The sequence below is a fragment of the Oryza brachyantha genome, chromosome 4 (assembly GCF_000231095.2).
Source record: "Oryza brachyantha chromosome 4, ObraRS2, whole genome shotgun sequence".
In the NCBI taxonomy this organism is placed as follows: Eukaryota; Viridiplantae; Streptophyta; class Magnoliopsida; order Poales; family Poaceae; genus Oryza; species Oryza brachyantha.
The window spans coordinates 6,296,060-6,312,440 of record NC_023166.2 but is presented as its reverse complement, the minus strand read 5'-3'; the positions used below and the strand labels follow the sequence as shown (position 1 = coordinate 6,312,440).

Here is a 16,381-nt window from a genome sequence, read left to right as displayed (position 1 = left end):
CATACATACATGAGTTCTAAACATCGGAAGCCTCCTCCACACATTGCGATCACTAATATTCACTGCAGTGAAAAGAAAACAAATGATTCATTTGTTGAGATTTGTCTAAATAAATGCGAATTGTTCACAATGAAATCTAATCATTACTTTTAAATCTAAATCACCTTTAGAGGAGGTTCAGCTAATCTCAGCGTGAAGCACACGATCTGAAACACCATGGTGTGATCTTCATTGCAAATCATTCAGATCAGGATCTCTATTGTTTCAAGTTATACAGAACATGCTACTCCATTCTAATATAAAAAAAGAAAAAGATATTCGAGATATCATAAATTGATTTGTTTAAAGAGTTCGTTGATAAAACTATAAAACATACAGATGTCATTAAGTGTCAGCTTCTATACATTATCCAAAAGATAGATGAGATTTGATGCTACCATACAATATTCTATACCTTGCAAAGAGTCCTCTTACCATCCAAACTAGTATAATGCATTTGCACATTCGCTGGCCCGACTATAACCATCCCGCCATGACCCTATCCGACCTATCCTACGTCCATCACATATTCGTCTTGCCCGTCTTGCAAAATGAATGTTGCACCTATGTCCTCCCTGATTCCCCATCATGAAGGTGTGTCACCCTTTGTTGTGCTAATGAAGAGGGCACTAGTCTCTCCTTGTTGTGCAATAGCACTAGGTTTAGGATTTAGGGGCCACTCATCCTTTAGAGAGGCAGACCTAGAATAGGGAAACCACACCACTAGGCCTTCTATCCCTAGCTTCTTTGCTAGTGTTTAAAGAAGGGATTAGAGCAGTTTCGTATCCATGACTAGTCGGTCATAGATGAACCCGATACCTCGGCTCTCCAAGGCAAGCCATATTTCCAGACAACCATGATATATAACAATTTTTTAGTCTAGCCATCATGCCCATCTTATCTTGGCAGAGCAAACTTTAAACACACTATTATAACTTATAATATTCAGTACTCTCCCTCAATCCTCTTGTTGTAATGATACTTATTGTAAATTTGTAATGGATGGTGGTAAAGTGCTTGGCCAAGCCCTCCTCTACCTTCCATCCTCATATCCAACTCGTATGGTGCCTATGGGCCACAAACTTATCACTAGCACAGGTAGCTCCAAGTAGAAGATCATCAGCTTTTCTAAGACCTTCATCATTAGGAAGCATATGTTGGGATAAAAATAAGCTTTGAAGGTCACTACCTCATGGGAGATAGAGTAGGATTCCATTTGAGTAAGCACAGAGTAGGACAACATTGTCATACCATCCTTAGCGAGACAGTAATTCCACATGTTATGCATCCATCACACATTCATCTTGAGCATCTTGCAGGATGGTTGTTCCACCTATGCCCTCCCCATCATGAAGGCGTGTCATCCTTTTTAGTGTTGTCCAAACAAGGCACATGTCAACCCCCCTCCCCTCATTGTACTATGGCACTAGGTTTAGGGTTTGGGCCCACTTATCGAATAGAGTGGCAAGCCTGAACTAAGGAAAATTCCACCCCTATAGTCCCCAGATCCCTAACTTCTTCACCACGTTCGAAGAACGGAGTTGAACATTGTCATGTACATGACTAGGTATGTCATGGATGAGCTTGACGTCCCATATTTTTGGCCAACCATTACATTGATCCATTTGTTAGTGTAGCCATTAGGCCCCATCTCATGTTGGAAGCCCAAGGGAAGGCATATGGCATATGCTCGTACTTCACATCTAGTGCTACAACTAAATGGAAATAGATTACAAGATATCATTAGGTAACAACCCTCAATTTACTAATAGACAAATAATTCCTGAGTTACATCCTAGTGTTGTCTATCTTAATGGTAAAGTAATTTAGTTGAGTCCTCAAGTCAATATGCATCCAAAGAAGGGGTAGTTCTAGGAAAATCACCATATTAATTTTAGATGCTTTACTAAGGGTCACAAGCAAAATGATTGTACATCAATTCTATTTTGTGATATTTGTGAAAGAGTTGAGCTTGTCACTGCACGATATCTACTATTTAGAGCAGCTAATAAACCTTTTTGTTTAGTTTATGGGTATGTTGTTGATGGGCTGGAGTTCTATTACATCCCTCACAATGTTGCAACATAGAAGGCTAAACATTACTCAAAGATTACATTAATTAAAATTTCTAATGGTCCCCTAACTGTGGCAAATGTAGTCTCCAAACTATAAAGGTTAAATCTCCATTCCAAAAAAACTAGAATTGAGTAGTAGAGGACAATGACAACTATAATATTCTATTCCCTTCTAAGGTTGAATTAAAACATATTTGGTGTGTAGTTATTACCAGTTTATGGATGCTAAGATGACCATTGAAGAAAGAGGTGTTAAAATGAAACGAAACATGCATTATCAAAAGTTTGGATCCTTATAACATACCAAAATTTCCTCATGGCAGAAAACTTGATTTTTTATTTGAAAAATTTAGACAAAAGACTTAGAAGCATGTTCTAGAGTTTTTTCTTTAAAAAAAGTAAAGCATCAAGGATAGGATGACAAGATCTTGTCTGCAACACAAATGACCATTGGAGAGTTTTCATTTAACCGAATATCTTTAGCACGGTCTACATAAATAACACTATATTTCTAAATTTTAAAATCTTGACTAATAAATGCTTTTGTAATTGCGACCGACTGAGATGGAATTTTGAGATGAGACTAGATCCGTTTGGAAAGAGGACTCCGAGAGCCTTCCATCAAGTACTCATGGACCCAAAACAAAGCTCATATGCTTATTTGGCGGTTGTTTGAAGAGAACAGTACAGTAGGTGGCTGAATTAGATTTCACATGAACAACTTGATCTTGATATCTTTGGATTGGCCTATAATATGAGCAACAATTGTATCAAGAGTATCATGGTCACATCACTCATAGTATTTGTGGTGTGCCAGTGGTTTCAATCCCAACCAACTCCCAAGTCCTAACCCAAACTACAATAGTGTGCTACAGTAGCTCACCCAGCCCTTATCCACCAACCATCTCTTAGGGTCTAGCCCAACCCATTCGTCATATCAAGCCAAACCAAACTAGCCAATTTTCTTTTATGAGTTTACTTTGACCCACTATCCTAAACCATTTAAACATATTTCCATTCCATCTCGACAAGAGCTCTACTTTATACATGTGTTCTACACATTTACCCCACGACTACATATTTGCTAGGCCGACAACACGTGATTTGGTAGTGAGCTCAACTGACCACATGATCGATGTAACAGGCAGCTAGGGTGACTCTGGCATGTGCGAAATTTTCTTGCTACCATCCACCTCTTAGAGAACACACATGTACACCACGATATCAATCAGGTGCTGCACCGCTGCGTAGACAATGAAGGTACCATGTACACAGGGTGCGACTGTGGTTGCCACCTGCTTTGGACTTTTGCCCAATAGATTTCCATGATCAAATGAACTCGTACGTATGAGTTTAATAAAGCTCACCCCATAAAAAATCAGTTAGTTCACATTGTTATCCTCAATCCACACCTCTACCCCATACCCAATTGAATGTTCTGAGCCCATTGCAATGCATAGATACATTCCTAGTCTTACTAAAAAAAGAACTCCCATGTCATGGGTATTCCTAGTAGCGCACATGGGGATATCTGTGGCCATGAGGATGTGTGATACCAAAGGAGAGAGTATGTGCAAAAAATCGTCTTATATGGGAATCTCAAACTGAAGATGACTTTTGTAAGGTGATTGCAATCCTTTTTAATCATATTTTGTTTGTATGGATCGACAACAACATGTATTAGAAAATAAGTACATAGAGACATGTTTACTAGGTTGGCTGACGAGAAATACCTAGACTGTAGAGTAAATTTCATGGAACAATAGGTTTCTGGGCATGTGACACAAAACCTCGGGTATTGTGTTTGTTTAAAGCAAACACGTGTTCATGGGCAAAATGTTTCGAAGAACCTCGTATTTATGTAAAAGTAGTATTTTTAATACACATTTTTATGTAAGTAGATCCAAAATGCATATATATATATAACCATCCTAATGATTTATTAATTGTTCATATATATATATATATATAGTCCATAACTAACTAGAGTTGAAAGTGATTCGGATAATTTCCGTCCGACCGGATCGTTTTTTGGATTCGGATAGCATCGGTTGGATAGTTCCAGAAATTTTTGGATTCGGAATCGAATTCGGATATTTTTCTTCGGATACGGAAACGAATACGGTACGGGTGATATCCGTCGGATTCAGATATCCAGACCTATGCATTAATCATTCAATCAAATCAGCTCGACCTAAAAAAGTCTATCCCAACGGCCAAACTAGTATTAACCTTAGCTGGTTTTGATTAACTGGCTTCAAGTAGTCTAGGCGTCCACAACCACACAACTGCCACGGATATTTCTTTTTAAGGTATTAGTAATCACTTATATTTAAAAATATTGATAAGTTATATACTTATATTAAAAATAACAAGTTATATTTCTTTAATGATACGTGAAGCTTAGTTTAAAAGGTTTTTATGTTTCGATTAATATTCGTCACCGTATTCGTTTCGATCCGTATTCACTCCGTATTTGTATTTGATACTATTCGATTCTGTTTTCATATTCGAGTTTTCGATTCCGAAAAAAAAGTATGAAAACGAATATGATAGAGCTAGTTTCCGACCGTATTCGATCCGTTTTCATCCCTATAACTAACACATGTTGAAAATGTGGCTAGTGTGTACATATACAAAAATATCACATGATATGTTTTTACAATTATTATACGTAAATATATTAGTCAAATAGACAATATATGTTTAAACATGGGGTTCCTGGAAACAATCATAGTACCTGGGTTAGTTAAGCATGCCCCAGATCATGGGGTCTTGCAGGCCCATGTATTTTAGATCCTACCTATTACAACCTGTGCCCCATTCATTAATTATCTCTAGAAATACTTTATACCAAGTTCTTTATACTTTTTGTTTCTTCACTCGATCCAGCTTGTTTCCCAGAACAAGATTCACACGGCTGTTAATTGCAGCAATCTGTATCAACGGATTAGGTTGAGACTGAAATCCCACAATCTTTTCGCGAGTTCCATGTCGAGCGCAGGAGATTTCAGTTCAGTGATATTGCAGTCGACAAAGTATTTGCCGGTGACCCCAGCAACCTGAGGATGCAATGCCAGATAGCACACTGTGGCTGCGCCCTGCAAAACAAGCAATTAATTCTAATAAGCAGTGAGTATGTGTGTTTGGATGGTTTTGCACGATTAACAGGACAAGCTGTGAATTTGTAGGTTTTTTTCAAGGATATTTTGTCCTGGTACAGGTTAGCTCATAAGTTTAATTACACTAGTTAACTATATGCAATGTGATCCCAGTACTATTATAGAAATATTGCCGATGCTCTTTTTTTTTTAAGGTTAGGGGAAACCACTAAAAAATATAATAAGCAGTAAATACAATTTTACCTTTTAAATTATCACATGGCATACATCAAATTTTCTAGGGATCTTTCTTACAATTGCAAACTAGAGACAAATGTGCCTCCCATCTTTTCACTTCTATTTATGTTTATAAGCTAAATTTTGAATTTTAAACCTTAAATTTGAAGTTATTTTTGGGAGTTTTTTTGTCAAATTTTATTTTGTAGACTTGGCTTTTAGATCGCTAAGAATATGTACATAAATTTTTTATTTATAAATTATTTTTATTTGCAAATATGCCGTTTGGGTATTTCCATAAAAAAGCTAAAAAAACAATCACCCCATTGTGCATAGCACATAGCACTTTTGCTAGGACAAAAGTTTGACTTAATTTATGTGTTTCTCTACAGTAAAAGTTCTCAAGAACATCGTGTCTCCGTACGGAAACACGTGTGTGGACTTAAATTGCATATGTAAGAAAATACATATAGTGCATATATGTACAATAGAATAGAAACCCTGGTGCTTTTGTCTTGTGAAAGGAACAATAAAGGACCTTCTGAAACTTACCTGTTCAACACCTTTAACAAAAAATTTAGCAATTGCAAAGAAAGCACCTGAAATAAAAAGAAAGGAAAAGTATAACTTCAATTTGCAGGTAGCATGGCAGTACATGTAACTCTTGAAGCATAACGCACCTAGCAGTGTTTCCATTTATTTCTGTTAAAAAAATAAAGCATAAATGTGGGGATAATAGTGATTTTGTCTTATAAAACATATCTTTATTGAGTTACGTACTATCTTTGTAGATGGAATAATCATGAACGTACTACTAATTTAATGAAGAAAATTCTGGAGAAAAAAATCGTTTCGCAACTAGGTGAGTAAAAGGATCCGATTAAATAAGCTCCATGAAATTAAGATGATCGGTATGGTTGCAACTATTGTCTAAACTTATACCCCCCATGCTCCATGATATAATATCTCCAACTTTGTCTCAAAATATAAGGTATTTTATAATCCCAGAGGAGAACTTTATTCTTCATCAGCTTTTGCACTAGTTTATTATTCACATACGAACGTTTGTACTAATTTATGCCTCACCATCATCTTTTGTAAACAATTAACAGCTTAGGAAAGAGAAAAGTAATTTATGAACAGTGAAAATGATCAATATATATCTTATTAAATGAAACATGTTTATGAGTGGGGGTAAGATTGGGAGGTGACAAACTCGAAGGACAGGTCGTAGGTAGGAGAAATAGTACTAGTGATAACTTATTTTGGGACGGATTACTTTATTTTTACAACTACCAACTTTTATGATATGACTTATACTTTTGCTACATCATTCATTTTTAGAAAAAATGGCATGGTCCTTTACACTATGTTAGGGAGTACGTTACTATGTAGAAAAAATGCATCCTATTAATGCAAGTTGAATTTGAGTCTAGAGAAACTAATGGAAGGAATAATTGAACTCGCTAAAAACTGCATTAGTTACGGGTTAGACAAGAGACATTAATGTAGACATTGTATGAGGTATTATCAGTCATCCATGAGGATTGAATTAGCTTTATTTGGCCAGTAAAAATGTGTATCTGTCAGATATATAATACCCATACCGTACAGGAAGCCCCAGTGATGCAAAATGTTGGTTGCAACGGCTCCAGGATGAAGAGAGTTCACTGTAACCTTTGCATCTTGTTCCTTTCAGCAGAGAAACATTTTTTGTAAGATTGCAGAATGGTGTAATTCAGATGACAAGCAATGTGTATAACAAAACGAACTAACTGGAGTTAGAGTTAATCAACAAGTTTTCCAAAAGTAAAAGTTAAAGGGATACAAGGAGAAAAGTGGGAACCTTTAAGTGGCTAGACAGTAAATTGGAATGCAATATGTTGGCAAGCTTGGATTGGGTGTAAGCGAGGAATTTGTTATACCTAGCAAAAGAGAATAAAACAAGTATATTAATTTCAATGTGATGTTTTTTTGTGCAGATTTGTGTTCTTATCTTCAATCTGTTTGAAAATGTAAATAACATGTAAAAGAAGCAGTATGTGTGGCATTAGAAAGTAATACCCAGATTCATCATTGATCTTATCGAAACGAATCCCCTCTCGATAGGGGAACCTATAGCTCTCGGAAGCAACTATCACAACCCTTCCTTCTATGCCACTCTCCATAGCTGTAACTTTCATCTTCTCAATTAAAAGATCTGTCAGCAGAAAGTGCCCTGCATTGCATGATTAATTTTAGGATGCAGTCATATATCAAAACACAGTTTTTGCAACAGAGTAACCAAAAATTGGTGTAAGATGGAGTAGCCAAGCACTCAAACCTAATATGGGTGTGTAAATTTACATACTGTAATGAGGATTCAAATAAATTGAAGCTGTATAAATTTCTTTTTCGTTTTGGCAAAACCTGCTTGCAATCAAAAGTTTTTGTTTGCAGTTTAATGACTAGCATACCAAGGTGATTCGTTGCAAAATGCAGCTCAATGCCATCCTCTGAAAGCTTGAAGGGCACAAACGCAACCCCTGCATTATTACTTTAAACAGAACAGAATAAAATTGTTTTCTCAAGCATAAAATGGAGAATGTTTTAAAGAAAATAAAACACATTTAATAGAGACAGAATAGAAGTTTTTAGTGGAGGTTTACCATCCGGTTACTGTTCTAATTACATGACCTAGCTATACAGTAATATGGACTACTAATATTAAGCATGCTATCTGAGTGCAGATAGTCTCATTTGCTGAACCCCAGTTTATTCGGCACTGGGATCTCTGTATTTCAGATAGTGTCATTGCTATGATATTTCTGTAAAATGTGCAGTGTGTTTTTGACTACTAAATCATGTGCAGATCTAACCTATTTAGTACTGCATCCAAACTAAGATCCAAACACAGATGTGCTTACATCAGAATGTTCAGAGGAAGGTTGAGCGCAACGAAGCTCTCGGCAAATCTTCTGACCGATGACATCGAGCTAAGATCAAGATGAAGAATCTCAATCTTTGCAGCTGGAGCCTGCTTCAAGATCTCGTCCCTGACGCGTGCGCCGGCAGATGGGTTCCTGACCGCCATCACAACCTGAACCCCCCGCATCGCCAGAACCCGGCATGTTTCAGCCCCAATCCCATTGGAGGCACCTGCAAAAAAACACACATATGTTAGGAACGGTAAGAACATTAGTAAACAAAATTGCAGTGATACGAAGAGCACTAATCCAGTCCAGCAATACAATTTGATTAGGATTTTAGTAGTGTTTGTGTCACTCCCTCCGGTCTCCGAATGCTAATTTCTTGATGTTTTGAAATTACTTCTCTAAAATTAGCTTTTTTTGAGTACCTTAAAACTAACTAACTAGTCTCGAAGAGCTCCATTTGATTAGTTTATGGCCTAGGAGAAACTTGAACTTGGATTTGGAGCAAGGTTTATACTTTAATAATACAACATTTGCATGGAGCTTTGCTACTTAATCTACTTAATTATTGAGGCCGAGAATCATGAGGGCCAAGAAGCGTCCAGCGGGCAGCTGCTGGAGAGATGAGAATGAGTTCAGTTTCACTTACCGGTGACGACGGCGACGAGGCCGGAGCCGTCGATGCCGGCGGTGACCTCCTCGGCGGTGGACGACGGCGAGAACCCGGAGGAACTCCTCCGCCTGAGAATGCCCCACATGGCGCCGTCGCAAAACTTAAAGTGAGATGTTCCAACTTCAAGCATAGTTACTCCTACTTTTTATAAATGACAGGCCTGCAGGTCCTTTTCGATTATTGAAGGACTTGTTTTTTTCAATTATACTGTTAGTATATCCGTGCATTACAACAGGTTTATATAATTAATTACGGGAAAACTATAGAACAGCGTCTGCTTGAAACGGTATAGGCTTAATTCCCATGGAAACATTAAATATGCACACCCTCACACTCTAACCAAAGACCCTACTCCCTCCGGTTCTGGAACACAGGACAAGATTTAGCATACAAGGAGTTATTAAATTGAGTTTATTTTTCTATAGTTGCCAATAGTAAATAAACCTCGAAACTAATCCCATACAACTTCTACTTGCTCGACTTGCTAGGTGAGAGTAGTTAAAATCTTGAGATCGTAGGTTCGATTCTCAAGTTTTGTATAATGCATACAGGAAAGTCATGTATTCCGGAATCGTAGGAAGTATATTTTAATTTGTACAACTAATGCCACTTCCGAAACGGTAGAGAGTATATTCTAACTTGTATAAATAATGCCATTGTGTCTTTGCTAGACCCCACACATTTATCTTATAGTGATAATGATTTGATTAGTCTAGGTAGCTAGAGTGACCATGTTTTAGTTTTTATTTTTATTTTTTCTTGAAAAGTTAAATTGGTAATGCAAGAATATGGCGATATGCGTGCTATTATGGACATGATGGTTTTTTTCGGTGCTATTAACCTATCGATTCATTACGTTGTTAAATTTTTTATTCTTTCTCATCGTTTTTAATTTATGTTTTCATTAGAATTAAAATGTTTTTACGTATATCTTTAGTGTCATTCTGGTACCAACAAGTACTGCCAATATCATCTTCTATAATTTACCAATAGTGTATAAATTGACACCACCTATTATCTACTGGTATCATTCTAGTATTAGCTAGCTAGTACAGGTGCAGCATCAGATCTAATAGTGGTGAGCTATTATATTTAATACTTCATTTAAATCATTTTGTATTTAACCGTGCATACTAAATAATCAAAATCAATATTTAGGACTTACTGTACAAATTAAGATACACTATATCAGAAATGGTTTTTTGCAGGTGGAGTGAAAAGTAGATTACCGGTGGTTTATTTTTTGGTCGTCTGCAAAAAACCATTTTCAGAGGCGGCGGAGCGGCACATGGCACCCACCGCCTACCAAGTTGCATTTTTCTAAGCATTTGATGCCATACGCCGTATGTGATGACCCCCAGCTTGCGACACCTTGTTCCTCCCCATCTGACTCCATTTTGTACCTTCCCTACTTTGGGAAACACATAAAAATAGGGGAGATGTTTTTATTTTGAATCTTGTAATAGATTTGACTCTTTATGGATTAGTGCACTATCTATATCTCCTATATTGTTGATATTTTTTACCCAAAAATAAGCTTTTATATTCATAGGTACAAAAGGAAAAAGAGGTTTACGTTCGAAATTTTCCATGGCTTTATATTTCTCAATTCCAAGCCTCTTTTTCTGTGCAAATCTTCTTTACTGTAGTCTCACGGTGTAAATCTTCTTTATGGTTATAGTCTCACCCAGTAAATATGATTTTTGTTACAATTAGTGCTCCATAAGTGTCGATCAAGGTGGATGGATATCGATATAGTATGGAGAGAGAACTCTAATCTAGTGTGGAGAGAGAAAGCCTGGTCTAAATGTAGTTATTAATTTTTGTAAAATCTATTGCATTGCCTATTTTTTTTTATTCTTTATTTGGTGTATGGAATTTTTTTTATAGAAAGTACTCCCTCCATCCCTAAATATTTGACTCCGTTGACTTTTTATATACGTTTGACTACTCGTCTTATTCAAAAAATTTACATAATTATTAATTATTTTTATATCATTTTATTTATTATTAAATATACTTTTATGCATATAGTTTTACATATTTGACAAAAAATTTAAATAAGACGAATAGTCAAATATATAAAAAAAAGTAAACGGTGTCAAATATTTAGGGACGGAGGTAGTAACAATTATTTTCAGGTTTATCTTTATATAAATCCTATAAATTTTGAAAGCAGTAGTATTGTATGGGGATTGAGGAAAAATAAGTGTAATTAACCAATTCACGTTGTAAGTGGATTGTGTTAATTATACTCGCACAAAATAATCAATTCCATGTCATGAAGTGTAAGGATTTTTTTTTTATTTCTTTCATCTTCCAGCTATATTTTGCTGCTAAGAAGATGTGGACAAAATATACCAAAAATTGTTGTTTAAATAACATCGGGATTAACTTGTTCTTTAAAGGAAGCTAACTTAGTCAACTCCAGCCCCTAAATAAAACCTTCAAACCGATTTTAGAGTCTGAATTAAAAACAGAGGTTTGCTTCTCTCTAATAAAAAGTAATAAAAAGTATCTCGAGGTACCAGTACCTCATGGTACCAAATCGTTTTTGATCGTTGAATTTAACAATGCACATCCTACTTAGCTAGATCTAATAGTGAGAAACGATTCGATACCTCGAGATACCGGTACCTCAAGGTATTTTTTTTATTGGACAGAAGCAAATCTCTAAAAAAAACAAGATACAGTAGAGCCCTTAAAATAGGATGGCCCCCAAATCTCACAACCCAAATTAATCCTGGAGGATCTAGACTCAATCCCTATGGAATGTCGTTTTATTCTTTTTTCCGTAACTCATCCCTAGCCAATGTCTTTCTACTAGTCAGTTTGCCGTTCGTCTTCCTTATCGTCAGGACCTTCAAAAAGTGAACCATACGGTCGCCAGAGTTTCATTTTCATAATTTTCAAAAATTTCTGTAGGTCAGTTCTTTGGTTCAAACTTTTTATAGGCCAATTCTCTAGTTGAGTGTTTGTGGATTGTCATAAGATTTATGTTGTTAATGGACATTTGTAGATTTGCTGGTATGTTGCACATGAGAAAGCGAAATAGAAATTAATGGCATTTTATGTCTCAATCTTCAATTTAATATAGTCAATATGTGTTCAAATAGAAACCGAAGAAAAATGTGGGTTAGGAATTAAATGTGGGTTAAGAATTAAATGGGGTCGTTCATGGAGTTGGACACAATTTTGTGGTTTTTAAAAAATAAGAGCAGCCTTGTTTAATATTTGAGGGCTTTGAACTAGGGGATACTGTTGGAGATTATTCTAACATGGTTACCAGAAAATTGTCAAAATTATATATGTCTTAGCCCCGACATCCATATATATCAAGAATTACTACATATGTGAACACAGATATCATTTTATAATTCGATCAGATTAGTGGGAAGAAGAAAGACTTCAATGCCCCTCGTTTAGTGTAAATGCACACATCATTTTCATCTTCTAATTTGATGAGCATGTGTTCGATGGGAAATTAATGATGGGTAGTTGGGAGGAGGCAGAAGATGTTTTTTCAAATGCAAGTAATGCTAACATATATACGTGAACGAAGGGAGCAATGAATTTCAAAGTATAATATTTGGAGGATTTAAATCTGGTTTCACACTACATATATTTGTACCGTCATCCAGAATGTTGATTATTTGATCAATCACTTACTATTTAAATTTTTTATTATCTTACCTCTCCCGGTCCTCTACTCTCAGCTATCTCTTATTTATTTAGGGGCACTGAAATCTTTTATTCTCCACTATATATAACATCTGCGAAACAACATCAAAATGCTGATCAGCCTCATCGTTTATTGCTTCTGCTAATGCTTAAGCCAAATTTTAAATTTTCAACTTCAAATTTGGAGGCATTTAACTTTTTGCCACTCTTACAAATGGTAGATAACAGATTTGTCACTCTCTGTCTATAACATGTGGACCCTCGTGTGTCTATGACATGTGGGTCCAGTGGCAAATATGTTAACACTATTTGTAAGAGTGGCAAAAGGTTACCTATTCCTTACATTTAGAGTTGATTTGAGGTTTTTTTTTATGATAGTCTATTTTTTAGCGTTTGATTCAGGGTTTGCAAATATGTTGTTTCTGAAAAAGCCAAATATGACCCCTGTACGTTGAAAGGGAGTAGCTCAAGTTATCAGCACGGTGTACGTACCCATGTTTTTAGACGATTAGTAGATTTTGGCGCAAATATAGACATACGTACGTAGCACTGTCTTTAATAGTTTGAAAAATGAGAGGGAAGTTCAACTAACTATATATGGTACATCTACTGGAATCCCCATCCACCCATATTTTTGTAAGTACTAACTATTTCCATTGACTAACAACTCGTCCTATTATCGCTAAGTAATTCCACGTGTGCATTGTTTCTCTAAGATTAAGTATACATCTGTCAGCGTAATAGGGAATGGGTTCCACAATGAACTTCTTCAAAAAGGGTGGAGATGTACAAGATGTACTCTTTATCTTAAAGAGTGTAGACATACAATTTTGCATCTTTTTAAGGTTAGACATACAAAATCTACAACTTCAAGAGTATGAGGGCTTATAATATTTATATGTTGAAGAATGGGGAGACCTACAAGATTACAAACCAAAGTATCAAAGAAAAAATACCACAACTTTGGCCTCTCCTCCTAGGGCGGATAGTTTGGATACAGAGATTGGACGTGAGCTTTACCGCCACAGCAACACTGCGTACCCCTTTCCCAACATAGATACCAATAGACCCTCACCCCGAGCTGGTGTCCCCAGTCTAGTCGTCCTGGGTTATCACACCTGAGCTATCCATCAGTTGAGGACGACTATATACCCACAAAACCACCTATCGTACTCAACGGGATGGATATGCGTCTTTGTATATAGTAGCATGCATGAGTGTGTGTTGGCACATTGGGGTGTAGATGGAACTCCAAAAATATGAACATACGAACACTGCCTCAAGTGGTAGCGTCGTGAGCAGATCACTTGCTTTGCTCAAATAGCTAGCTGGTGGGTCTATGGCTGCGTTCGGCGATAGGTTATACAGCCGGCAAAAAAACATAGTAATATATTAGTACATAATTAATTAATTATTAGTTATAAAAAAATTAAAAAATATATTAATATGATTTTTGAGAGCTTAAGTTCAATAGTATAGCCAACTACTAGCTCCAATTTATCTATAATCAATCTAATAGCTAATTCGTACAATAGTTACCTACAAAACATATACTACCTTGTCTCACCTGTCATACACATATTATGTCTTGGAGTTCGTGCTACAGCTGGCTACAAATCTATAGCTCACTACTCTTCTCTCTCCTCTCTTATCTTCTTAAAATATATTTGTAGCTGGCTTATAGTCTGCTATTGTACCTGCTCTTAAAATAAATTTCCTATAGAAAATTTTTGCAAAAGATACACCATTTAGAAGTTTAGGAAACATGCGCGTGAAAAAAGAGGGAGTCTAGGTTAGTAAGAGGGGGAGAAGAACATGGCCTACTTAGGGAAAAGCACCAGCGATCGACCAATTGTTGCTAAGGACAAGATGCACTAAGAGAGACTCCTAGCAGGGGTGTAATTTAGGGCTCGACCCTTGTTGGCATGAACATCTCCTTTTGTTGCATCCTCAATGAGCACAAGGGGACCCTGAAGAGTATATAAGGGGAAAGGGCACTATTGTAAATTGATATTAGATCCTTTTGGAAAAGAAGGGTGAAACTCTGCGGGATTGATGGAACTATCATACCTCTCGGGGAGAGAGTCTGTGAGAATTACCTAACCAATTCACCTACCGAAGCACATCACTAAACTCATAGCATCCCAATCCATACGGGGTGGCACCAATTAGTGGATTAGTGCATGGCCCCTCCTAACATGAAGTCTGTTGAGCATTTGTGTGGTAACCGGAGGATGCTAGGTCCTCAAGGGCCTCCTAGGCTGAACCCCTCTCCTGCACCTATTCAAGAGTGGTACAAGCATCTTCACCCATCCTACTTTCGTTGTAGTGTCGATAGTTGTCTTGATCCCCTAGCAGAACCACGCAAGTTCGACACCTCTCTCTTATAGAGATGGCCGGCGAATGCAACAGGGGCATGAGGGTATGGTGAAGTAGCGATGCCAAGCATAAAATGCTCTTCAAGGCAATCTTCGAGCCACTCAACGCCACTTGCCATTGAGCAGCGCCATCCAACTTGGTCATCCACTTTAGCCATCATCTTCCAAGTAACTTGTCAGGTGACCAAAGGGGGAGGGTGCTCTAGGAGAACCTTGGTAGCTAATAGGGAACTCTACGCTCCCACGTCTTTGAGGTTCAGGCGATGCCTTACTCGAGGACGTCATGAGCCAGATGCAACTGTTGCATGGTTGATAATGCAATCAGACAGTTGCCACCACAACCGCATCATTGTGGTTGCCTTTGGCCTCGTCATCTAACAAGGGTGCCGACACGGCTTGAACTCCGAGAGCAAAAGGACAACTCTCAAAGTGTTGTTGGTGTGCACTGGTGAGTGGCTGAGTTTGAATCCTTGGAGCTGGATTGTGAGCGACAATGTCCCCCCACCAATAGATGTTGAGGTTGCGGTAAAAAAACAAACAACTATTTTTTGAAAACTAGCACAGGAAAACCCCTAGCCTGCATGCCAGCTGCTAGTAACTAGTTGTCGAGAATAGGGACCTAGGATGGCTCACTTTTAGTGTTTAGCCCAGGGGATGTTCTACACACGCCTAGACGTGATTGGGTCCTCTTGAGGGAGGACAAACAAAGAACAAAAAGATCTAGATGTGTTGGGATGCAACAAGCATAGTACCCTACTCATATGTGGTGCCTCGTGGTTTTTGCCCTTCTTTTGGAAAGGATTCAACATCATTTTCTATAATGCCAAGGTTTTTCTCTTATATACTCTTTAGGGTCCCTCGTGCTCATTGAGGTTACAACAAAAACAAATGTTCATAGCAACAAGGGATAGGCCCCAGTGGACCCCCTTGATAGGAGTCTCACTTGGTCTATTTTGTCCTCGGTAGCAACCAGTCAATCGGTGGTATTCCCACCTACCCACCCCCACCACCCCAAAGAGGCCCACTAGCCAACCAGGCATTTGCAAAGCAATCAAGGGTGGCAGTCTAGCGATTACGCCACTCATGACCATGCCACTTCAGGTAGCATCCATGTGTTGGATATCCCATCTATCCCACCTGCATACCAGAACACACTCATGCATGCTAACACATAGAATTCCACTTGTCCATTCCATTGAGTACAATTGATGGTTTGGTTGGATACACAATCGTTCCCAACCTGATGGTCAACTCAGGACAACCAAACCAGGGATATTAGCCTATG

General features: G+C 37.5%; 1 protein-coding gene across 1 annotated transcript; it reads right to left on the bottom strand.

The window, feature by feature from the left end:
* Positions 1 to 4,711: 4,711 nt before the first annotated feature.
* LOC102718731 (short-chain dehydrogenase TIC 32, chloroplastic-like) lies at positions 4,712 to 9,138 on the bottom strand. The gene is made up of 8 exons (XM_006652093.3): positions 9,014 to 9,138; positions 8,359 to 8,590; positions 7,909 to 7,988; positions 7,517 to 7,670; positions 7,299 to 7,377; positions 7,060 to 7,144; positions 6,005 to 6,051; positions 4,712 to 5,215 (listed from the first exon to the last, which is right to left on the bottom strand). The coding sequence occupies exons 1-8, from the start codon at positions 9,120 to 9,122 to the stop codon at positions 5,057 to 5,059; spliced, it is 945 nt and encodes a 314-aa protein (XP_006652156.1). The 5' UTR covers positions 9,123 to 9,138; the 3' UTR covers positions 4,712 to 5,056.
* Between the last annotated feature and the right edge of the window lie 7,243 nt (positions 9,139 to 16,381).